Source organism: Pygoscelis adeliae, unplaced genomic scaffold, assembly GCF_000699105.1.
Source record: "Pygoscelis adeliae isolate BGI_AS28 unplaced genomic scaffold, ASM69910v1 Scaffold222, whole genome shotgun sequence".
NCBI classification, from domain to species: Eukaryota; Metazoa; Chordata; class Aves; order Sphenisciformes; family Spheniscidae; genus Pygoscelis; species Pygoscelis adeliae.
Window position 1 is genome coordinate 2,256,558 of NW_008824309.1, and position 11,261 is coordinate 2,267,818.

The window sequence follows — 11,261 nt, forward strand, 5'->3', positions numbered from 1 at the left end:
CTCCCCTATTAGGCAGGACTGTATTGTGGTGAAATTATCTGATGAATCTCAGAAAGCAGAACAGCCCCAGCCCCAACCTACGCTTTATAGGAGGGGTTAGAATATACTTTGATCCCTTGCTTATTCAGCTTCTCTAAAGCATTCTTTAGTCAAAAAATAGCAAAGAATCCAAAATGACCAAATACAGATGTCTTATCACTATTATATGCTGTGAGTTTCAGTTTCAGTGAACTACGCACCCCTTCTCTGAAGGACATTGAAACGCATAATATGAAACAACCATACACAATAAAACATTTTTTATTTCATATTGCCACAACCGCTCCTGAATTTATGCATTATAATCACCAGCAAAAATGCATATGTGCCTGAAATAAAAGATGATGAGACAGGAATGTCATTGTATTTACTACGATTTCCTTGAAATTTCACATACATTACCATTTCACACTGCAGATATGATCATATTTTTACTTGCCAGGGAAAGGTGCAGGCCTGAATATATCTCTCACGGATCATAATATAATGGATTAACATAAGAATGTTAAATTTAGAGAAAGAAATTAGAATAGTTCCAGTTATTGAATGCTTATACTCCATTAGTTCTTAAGCATTATTGGAAGCTTTCACCGCTGTGGAGTTGTGACCTGTATGCTGAAACGGTCTTTGCCATGGTCACACACCCCATACTTCATATCATAACTTATTTTCCTGGTGCGTAGACCATGACTTATTTACACAGCACTATCAGTGTTGCTAGCAATAGATTATTTTAACAGCCAGCTCTGTGACCGAGTTGTTTGCAATTAAGTATTTAAAAATGCTATTATCTTCCTGACCAATCAAAAATTTCGTATGAACAATGTTAATTAAAGAGGAACATACTTAGAATGCCATTTTTGTTACTAATATCAAGAAAAAGCTAACTATTTGGATAGGTTTCTGAAGCAACTTTGCAGCTTTTGGCCACACAGATGATCTAAATATATGACTTGTATATTCAGGGCTTAGAAAGTACAACAACAGAATGACTCAACAGTTACCCATGCATTGTTCTGATACACAGATATATAGACAGAATAATTACAATTATACTGCATTCATCCCAAATATCTAATACATAGGAATGTATCACAATGACACATTAGTGGCAGCTGTTAGTATCAAACTACATGATCATAATGTAAAGTTATTGTTTTCTATATTCTTTGGCTTTGTTGATAGAAATGTGTCCACTAATAATGTCAAGAACTGCCTCTAATAAGCAAGTCAAAATACGTAATTGCTACAAAAATCAGTATTAACGGGTTGTTAACCGTTTACTAGATGAGATACTGGGAGACAACATTAAATTCTTAAGAGAATATAATATAAAAGAACTTCATTATCTATGTGTTCTGTGTGGTTTAGACCAAATGTTTGTTTAGTATATTTTACTAAATTCTATGGTAATTTATTAGAGCAGACATTAATTTTACCATTGGGAAGTGTTCATATTCATATATGATAATAAAGAATGGAATGGGAATCAACAATTTTGAGCATAAATTACAAGGTCATGAATAAAGATTAGGCATTTTATGTGCTATCACATTCCAAGGTACAGGCTACCTACGCAAAATGCCACGTATGAAAACCAAACTTATTTAATACACACTAACATAGGATTTTACTTTTAGTCTATTTATTTATTCTGATTCCATTAATCTCCTAATTTAAAGAGTTAAAATACAATAAAAATACAATAGAGTTATAATACAGTAATTATTCAGCACTGGAAGTTTTTAATCCTCTGCCATTTAATCCAGAGTAATTTATACAAATATATGAATTATTGAGGACTACATATTTAAACCGTGCTTAATGGATCAATACTGTTCTCCGAAAAACACTCATCTGCAACTTCAGAAAGCTTCAGTATGGGCCAAATACTGCTTTGGCCAGTTTAACTTTTGGGGTTTTTCGGATGCTGGGAACAAAATCAATATGCTGACACAAATTTTGATTTTGTGTAACGCTCATTGAAAAAGGACTATACAAAAGTAGAGCCTTCAAGAAAAGAAATGATTCCTATCACTGTGAATAAGAATTGTCACGTATTTTATGACAGCCTGTATCCTCACCTGGTTATAAAAATAACTGTTTATAGTTTTGTGAAGTCAGCAGTATTACATTGATTAATTCCAGCTGGCTTTTTTTGTTTTGTTTTGTTTTGTTTTTTTAATGGCTTATTTTTGGTGCAGACTTAGATTTTACTATGACACTTCTGGAAATCTGTCCACACGAACTTTTAAATTCTAATTTAACTTTCTGAGCTATACAACTAATTGCATCTTTTACTGTACATTGTCACATTGGATCATAGCAGAAGTCCCAGGACCTATTCCTGACTTTCGGGTTTTGAACACGAAATCTGTTGAGGATCATCAACAATCATTTACCTAGCAGTAAAGTCTACTGATTGAGAATAACTGACATGTTAAGAACTCATGCTATCCAAGACTTGGGCTTAATACAGCAGCCTTATAACTATCCCCAAGGCAGACCTTAATAAGTCTTCTGAGTAGTAGAGCTGAGATATTAAAAAAGTTGACCTCCACCAATTTCTAAAGATTTCTCATTGCCAGAATTTGGTAACAACACTCCTAAACAGTAGATTATTAAAATAAAATCCCCCCAAAAGCAAATCCTCAATGCAAAATAATGCTCATAGCAAATCTGCTGTATTTTTCAGTGTTTTTCTTTGGGTTTTTTGTTTACACAAAAGTTATAAGGAAAAAAATATTCTGGCAAACAGTGTGCTGCCCAACCTTTACTCCCTAAGAAAGGGCTTCCTTATCCTTCTTTTGGTATAACCATTTCCATCATACAAGTTTAGTAATCGTTACAGAAAAAGTCTGAAAACCTGTATGGGCTTTTTACCTGCATTTGCTTAACACAAAATATTTTAAAATTAATTTGAAACATACATTGATATATGCCTCTATCAGTCCACTTTTGTTTTATATATTTTCCCAAGAATAAGAAAGTTCTGGTTTTCTTTGAACTAAAAAAATGTAGCAGAAGACTTCAAGTTAAAGCATTTTTTCCTCAGCAAATTTACTTACCCCGGCAATGTACTCCTTCGTCATACCCATCAGAACAGTCATAAACACCATTGCAGAGCTGGGACAAGTGAATGCATTTGCTTGTACCGATGCAGCTAACATAATTCAGGGTGCACTTGAAATCTGCTTCCTCAGGACCTAAAAAACAGACAGAAAATTTCTTATACATATTTTTGTATCTACAACAAGGCAAAGCAAGTTCTATATTCCATTTCCATTTTAAAGCTAAGGGCAACACTCCATGTATTAGTCCCTTTTGCAGATTTTTAGTGCATTATCATTGCTGTATTTAGGAGAATTAAAATCATCAAGAAATGATTAGTGCAATTGAAGGGAAATCAATGGGCCAGAGAGGATTATTTCCCAAAATACGGGTGTTTTACAGATGCTAAAATTAAGCTTTGCAAACATTAAAAAGTATCATAAAATTTTCAATTGCCATATGAATACCATATCATATCGAGTCATATCAAGAGTAATAGGAACCAGTATTTACATTCATTGTTGTGCCATATAGATAATTTTAGATATTTATGAAATTACGTATAAACGTTACATATTTATGGCTGCATTAGATCAGAGAAACCGTTCCTCCAGCCCACGAGTCTGCCTCTGAAACCGCGCAGTACAGGATGGTAGGGAGGATAAGGATGCTGTGATTGCTCCCTTTGGGATACCATCCCGGCTGCAATCACTCTGTGTCCCCTTATCCCTGAAGTGTCAAATACAGGGATTTTTGAGGAAGTTCAGGGATTTTTGATGATGTCTTTTGGTTATCTCTTAGAGAGGGTTCTGACTGGTAAAAAAACCAACAAACATAATTTCACATGATAAAGACTGAGAGATTTTTAACACACCGCAAAGAACATTTAGAGGTCTGAAGGGTTTAGCTCATTTAGAGGATGACTCATAATTTATACACAGTATATGATTAGCTACACAGAGACTGAAGGTGTGGAAATTTTTCAGGAAACAACTTAAAGCTCCTTGATTGCATGTGTTAGAGCCCTGAGCCTGTGCTAAACTCTGACAGCTTGTAACAGTCCTCAAGGGAAATAAACCCTAGGATGCACTGTGCTTTCACCTTCTTCGAGGCACTAACTCCAAGACGAAGGACAGAAATCACAGGCAGTAGCTGAAAGCTCCCTTATGTGGGAAAATCTCAGCTTTGGCAGATCTGGTCTCTTGAAGTCAGCAGGAGAAAGCAAAGGAGAGCTCTGGGGGGGAATTTATGACTTCTATAACAAATACAGATAGCGCTTAGCACAGCCCATTAAATAAAAATCCTAACTTAAAAAACTTTTCCCAATTAGAAAAATTAAATTAAAAATTCACACTGCCGTGCTACAAGTCAGGAAGCCATCCACCATTTAGAGTGGGCACAACAAATGCCAATTCTCAGTGGCTTACAATGCTTTTGCCTGTATTCTTTTACGCAACTCCCATCGGCACAGGGCAGGTGCTCCCCTTCCCCAAGCAGAGCACGCACCCCTAAAACGCACGCATCTGCTGCGCAGGAAGGCATGATGTACAGCGACCTGCTTCCCTCCTCCGACCTGTCCAGCTTCACACCTTGCACCGATGGAGTGACACCAATTACATCCTTGATCCAAGGTGTATGGGGATGAATGTACTCTGTCTCAAACAATTTGTGTGCTTCCAGGATGAATAAAACCCCGTATTTTTATTATGGCCATATGCTACACACAGTTTTTCAGGAAAACTGCATTCCTAAGCTAAGAATAAGGCGTCTAAATACTTTCTGAACTCAAAGAAAAGAAACAACTATTCTTACTATGTTGTAGGCTAAATAAGTGCTTAGCAAATGTAGAGGTTTTAAAACACTTCACAAAGAATACATTTTTTCCCGTATTTTCCAGTAAAATGTAGGAGGAAATTAACAACAGAAAGTCGAGAGATGATTAAAATTTATCCTAGATGTTAGGACTTGAAGACCACAGTAATAAGAATTGGAGAGGTGTGACCTCCTGGTGCTGGCAGAGACCCCTGCGCCATGCAAAAAAATGAGAGGTGGGGGCAACGCGGCTCCATGCCCTTCCTGGGCAGCATGGCCACTGGGTGGGGGGTTGGGGGATTTTCGCTTGGGCTTCGGGCTTTTTACTCTTTTTTTTTTTTTTTTTGTGTTAACTGGAGTAGGACACTTCATCCCATGAAGCATCCCATGCACATGTGCACATAAAGCTCACTACAGTACCTACAACCTCTGGCAGTGCCCAGCATTCCTCCAGGGCTGGTTTAACTCTGCAGAGCTTTCAAAGAAGAATGTAAATAAAGCAGCTTAGGATAGCCAACCGCTCAGTGTCGGGTAGGTCATATAAAACCAAAAGGTTTAATTTGATTCCCATTTCAGTTGCATCAGGACTTGAAGGCACCTAACATTTAACAACAACAAACTAATTTTCTGATCTGCCATTTATAGCTTGCTTATTCATTGCATTAGAGAAACTGTGAATAGACTGTGAGGAGTAAAAATGATCTTTTCTTCTAAAATAGAGAACATTCATTAAAAAAACTTAGATCTGTGAAGCACGTAAACCATGGTACATGCGTTACTGACATATAAACCCAAGCTTGCTAGAGGGCTTTCAGCATTCATACCTTATCAAAAGAAAACTGAGATCTGTGACCAAAAATATATAAGCATATATATTTATCTTCTAAATTTAATGAGTGAAAAGAATTAATCTCTTAATTAACATTTAAAATCTCAATAGGACTATTCTGATATGTTCCTGCCTAAAGATTTTGGGATTTAATTTTGATTTGATGCTTCTAGCTTTTAAAATACAAGATTCCTTCAGGACACAAACATCCTGCAATTTCAAATATATTACCTAACTTAAAATACTAGTGGGGGAGCTTCCTAAATTAGGTTTCTTTTATTGGGAACTGCATATGAGAGGAAACTGAAATATGCTCCAAGAAGTATTACTCACATTGTTTTGTTTTCAAGAGAAATTTTGTGCACCACTTGTGAAAACAGAAAGGTTAAGATTAGAAGCAATTAACTTATTCATGTGATTAAGACAAATTCAAATGTACTTTCTGTTTCCTTACTAGCATGATGCTTTGGAAGTCAACTTGACTTACAAATGAAGATGAACTTCAGTCCAAAAAAGCCCCATTTCATAGAAGACTTGTGACTTATTTTGTCTGCAAAATAACTCTAAAAGGTAACAGGTCTCAATCATCCAACAGTGTCAGCAGAACAAGACAGCATGTCCCAAGGTCTCCCTACCCACAATTCCTACCACCTTCACTGAATAAAAAAATTAAGCTAAACAAAGCTGCATGTTGCTGCTTTGAAGCAGCACACGCTTTTCTCACTGAACCCTACCCAGCTGCTGCGCTTTCTGAAATGTCTAATGTAAATAAAGATGAGTAGCTTTTTATCTTGTTTACTCCTCTTCCCTCTTCCTTTAACAGACAGCCACTTCTGGCAGCGTTATCAAGTGAACTTTGGGAAAAAGAATTTAAAAGTGTCCTTCTTCAAAATAATCTCAGTGTATTTTACATCAGTGCAAGAATGCTAAGAATATAAAAGACGGATGGTGTCTTTTCTTCCCTTCAAAAGACACAGTAATTCCTAGCCCTACCAGTTGGTGGAAAAATAGTCAAAACTACTGGCTGCAATTATGGTAATACACCATCTCGATGTTTCAAACGCTCGTATCAGGACGCTGCTTGGAGGGCGAAGAGGATGGAAGCAGCGTTGCTCATGCAGTGTTGTGCAGCTCAAGAGACTGGCTCAGGAAGCAGAATATCCGTCTCCTTGGTGTAACTGTCTCTTAACAGATGGCTAAATGAGAAATGGTAGAAAAGCTGAGCTGCAGAAAGTTGAGCCAGGGCCACGGGGGATCCCCCCGGGGCTGGCAGCCAGGGCCATCCCACCCCAACTGGCAGGCGGCTGGGGCAGCCCCAGCCTGGGGTATTGGGCACCTCCATAGGGATGAGCCACGATGTCCACCCATGGGTGGGGGTCAGGATCAGGCCTGGTGAGGGTACCAAGGTTAGACGCAGCCCTGGCATGGGCAGGCAGGCCCAGGTGGACAGATTACTGCTTTTTTCCCCAAATCCTCCAGAAGGCAGGCTGGGCCCAGGAGCAGAGGGGCTGAAAACAGGACAGCGATTCATTTCAGATCCAGATTTCTTTGGCTGTTGAATTGACTGGGATGGCCATTTCTGATTTGGTCACACTGTGTCAAGGTTCACTGCACTTTCCCAGCATGTGAGAAAGCATGGAAGAAAACGGCACCATGCTTTGGCAATACCTGTGCAGTGTACAGTGAATCTAGCTGAAGTCCCTTCAGTGAAAGTGCCCTTACTTCAGTGGGGGTTGAGAAGAGGTAAGAGAGTCCTCGTGATATCCTCCAGTAGGAGACGATGGGATCAATCAAACACAACCTCTGGTTTCCCGCTAAAGAAGCATCGTGAGAAAGTATTAAAGGCTGCTGTCAGAATTAGCAGAGACATTTCACCATGCCCTTTTGACATGGTATCTGTCTTGAATTTGTGCTTAACCAAAACTGTACCTGCCTCACTTCAGGCTCATGTCATACCACATTTCTAACTAGAGAATGCAACTGAGAATCTACAAGCTGATTATTTCCACTAGTTTTTGTTATCATAAGCAATATGTAAGTGTTTATTAGCAAAAAATATGGATTAATATTATTTCATTATTTATGTTTCCTTCTTCTAGAAACGCTCCCCTTAATTTAATGTAAATTAAGGTACAACTTTGTGTGCTAAGTTTACTAAGAAGTTACAAAATATGAATAAAAGATATTTGCAAAGATTGTGGAAATAGCCAGACAAAGGAGACATGCTATAGTGCCCAGCACAAATTCAAGGTCCACAAAAAGTTATTAAATTACAGTAAAACACCCACACACACTTCTTGCAAATTCATTTAGAAATGCTCATATTTGACAACTGTTACAAAAAAAGCATCATAGCTGCTACTTCTGAGTTTATTTTTTCACCTTTGTTTTTCTCAGCTAAGTTTTTACAAAGTGTTTTTTCTTTCAACATTTCAGGCAAGTAGTTAGGCAGTAGCTTGCACTTTTAAATAAGAGACTACGCAACCAAATGTGGTCCATCCCTTTTACATCACTGCATCCAATGTACTTGAAGACCAGCAATTTTCTAGCAGCTCTAATCCTGGGCTGTCCTCAGCCACAAGAAACAATTATACCAAACTGTGGGATGCCTTCAAAATTCCCATTTGTGTGGTACATCAGCGACTTACAGATCCATCCTGCTCTCCTAAGTGTCTTTATGGAGTCAACCTTCTCACCAGTGAGCAGTTATCCTGAACAAAACCTTATTCCACTGGTTCAATGGACTTTGAATTCAACACGTAGGTGGGAACCCTAGAAAAGTTATTTTGTACCTTTCCAGGTACAAAAGCACCAACACAGCAGTGGATGGAATCTGACCTGAAGACAAAATTGGTAATTTTGATGCAAATAAGAGTTGTCAAAAAACTTCTTTTACAGTTCTGACTGCAGCACACATTCCTCTAGAGAAGTTTTGGTATAGCACTACCCAGGTCTTCTCTGTGGTATTATCAGATGAAGTTGATTAATGACTGTAATTAAGCCAAAATAGCCCAAAGTTTAAGAAAGAATAATCCACACAGCTTTTAGGATCTCTCTGGATAAATATGGGCTTAAATGAAAATACTCCACTATGGTACAATACAGTATGTGGCTTGTCAAACACACATATAAGATTGTGAGGCCTGTTTCTCCCTGTTAACTCACCTCCATAGCATTGCTAGTACCCTGGTTCTACTGTGGACTCAGTGCGGTATAGAATATTTAAGATTGCAGAACTGATTAAAGAACTTAATATTTAGTCTTTAACATAGCTCTTGGCAACAAGAAACAACCTGCCACATGCAGCCAAAGTAACATAAAATATCTGACGCTGACCCTGCCAAGACAAGACATACTGTACCTTAAAGATATTTAAGGCTAAATTATGGCCATTAGAAGAGGCTGCTTTTGTGGGAAAATTAGAGATTAATGGGAAAAAGAGACTATACTTCCATGATCAATTCTTTTTATGTTAAATGTCTGAAAACTTCCAAGAGGTTGAATACTCCATATTAATTTCTGTAGTTACAGGTTAATGTGTAAAGTGTAAACTAAACATACATGGTATCCCATGGTATCATAATTGCTTTAAAAAGTAATTTTTCACACAGACTAGATGCACACTTTTAATATCACGACTTTGAAACACTGGGAGAAATTTATGGAAATTACTTAAAATCTTTACTCTTTGGTATCATATATACGTAAAGAAAGGATTTCGTATTTAATAAGGATTTATGTATCGTAAGTAACCCCTTATTCATTGCTACATTTATCCATCTGCTTTATTCAACCACATAGACTGATAATGAATGTAAGTTTGAAGTCACCTTCAATTAAATCAGGTATTCAGCTGTCCCTGAAAGAAGGAGAATAATAAACATGGTAGGATGTGGACAACTGAAAAGAAGAGGAAAGCAGGCGAAGTATTGTGCTCTTTGCAGCAGAACAATAGCTGTAATCTCTGACCTCACAGGCACAGCATATTGTCTCCAAAATAATATTTCACAAGAAAGAATAAAACCAGCGGCAGCCAGTAGGTTTGTGAGTGTGCAAATAAAGGAATATACTTATAGTACGCCCTCGTAACTTATGACCGAACATAAGAGATGAGCTAAAGACTGTAGAAAGCAATACTGAAACAAACAGAAACAAAAGAGAAAATTTGAAGAACTTTGGAAATCGAAAGATGGCTTTGAGTCATCACAGTTTGAAAACCAGTGATCTTTGCTGATTCACAGTCCCTGCGCGTCTAGTGCCAAGTGCCTCCTCTCTCCTCTCTCTTTATAAACGGAGGAGTGTGGACACAATCAGCCCCCTGGTATCCACCTCCCTTTTCAAGAACAGGCTTCGGCTCATTGTGCTTTGTACAGGGAGGAGAAACACAACTATCCAAGCCAAAGTTTTCCAAATCCAATCAAGGATTTGCATTGATCTTAGCCTGTGCTTAGAATGCTGATATATGATTTAGTCAGTCAAGAACTCATAATAAAAAAAAACCCACACCATCGAAATTCACTTCCAAAGGATGGTTTCCAATTTTGTGTGTTACTGTAGACAAAATAGTTCAAAAGGTTGTCTATCTGTAAAGCTTAACAAGCCTCGTAGCGGCACACAAAACTCCAATTTCTATACTCCTGTGACAGGCTTTTAGCATTGGCACTAGTATCACATACAAATGAAATCACAGGTGCAAAACAGAGCATAAGGATACTGCGTTTATGATGGTCTAGAGCTGCTTGCCTTTTCCTCTTTGTCTGTGTGTTTTTGTAAGTACTAGAGAAAAGCAAACAGCAGGCAGTCTAAATCTAATATTATACAATAAATTTAATCGTTTAAATACTTCTTTTTGTTTAAAAACATGAACATTGTTTGCATACCGCCATTCTAATGACTGTCAGGAGCTCTATTTGAGATGGCTCTCCAGCAAACACTTTCCCTTTGGCTATCTTCTTCCTGACCACCGGTTTCTGTGTGTCAGACACTCGCTCATCTTGGCTACACAGATGTAAATAATTAACAGAGCCACAGGACTCATCTTTTTTAGTGTCATGTAGCTGATAGCCACTGGAGAGAAGTAGAAAAACTATGTTGAAGGTTGCACAAAGGCTGTGACAAAGAGTAAAAAAGAGGTAGAGGAAATCTTTCTGAAACAGCTCCGCTTTGGCTCATTATCCAGAAATCCCTCTGGGCACACATGGGCTGGGACGGGGCTGGAGTCAGAATACAGCTCTTCGGTGATCAGGCCGAGAGCAGCCACCAGACTCGGGACCTGAACTAAAAGTGGGTCCTTTTTGCCTAACATAAATCTATCTACTAAAGCTGTAAATGCCATGGAGGTGATCAGACTGATAATAGTAAAATCAGCTCATAACAGCAAAATCCACCTAGACTCCTAAATGCAGTTGGACATTTTGCATCCAGAAATTACCTCAAATAGAAAATTCACCTAGCCAAAGGGAGAAAAGACCACCTCCTCAGCCAAAACCCATCTAATATAATAGCTCTGCAAGACTGGAGTAATTTTTCA

At 38.0% G+C, this 11,261-nt stretch overlaps 1 protein-coding gene across 1 annotated transcript in view; it reads right to left on the reverse strand.

The window, feature by feature from the left end:
* Positions 1-11,261, reverse strand: part of LRP1B (low density lipoprotein receptor-related protein 1B) — a 614,444-nt gene that overhangs the window by 496,285 nt on the left and 106,898 nt on the right. The window contains exon 3 of the mRNA XM_009319022.1: positions 3,108-3,245. Within this exon, the coding sequence (XP_009317297.1) occupies positions 3,108-3,245 (138 nt within the window). The remainder of the gene's footprint in view (positions 1-3,107; positions 3,246-11,261) is intronic.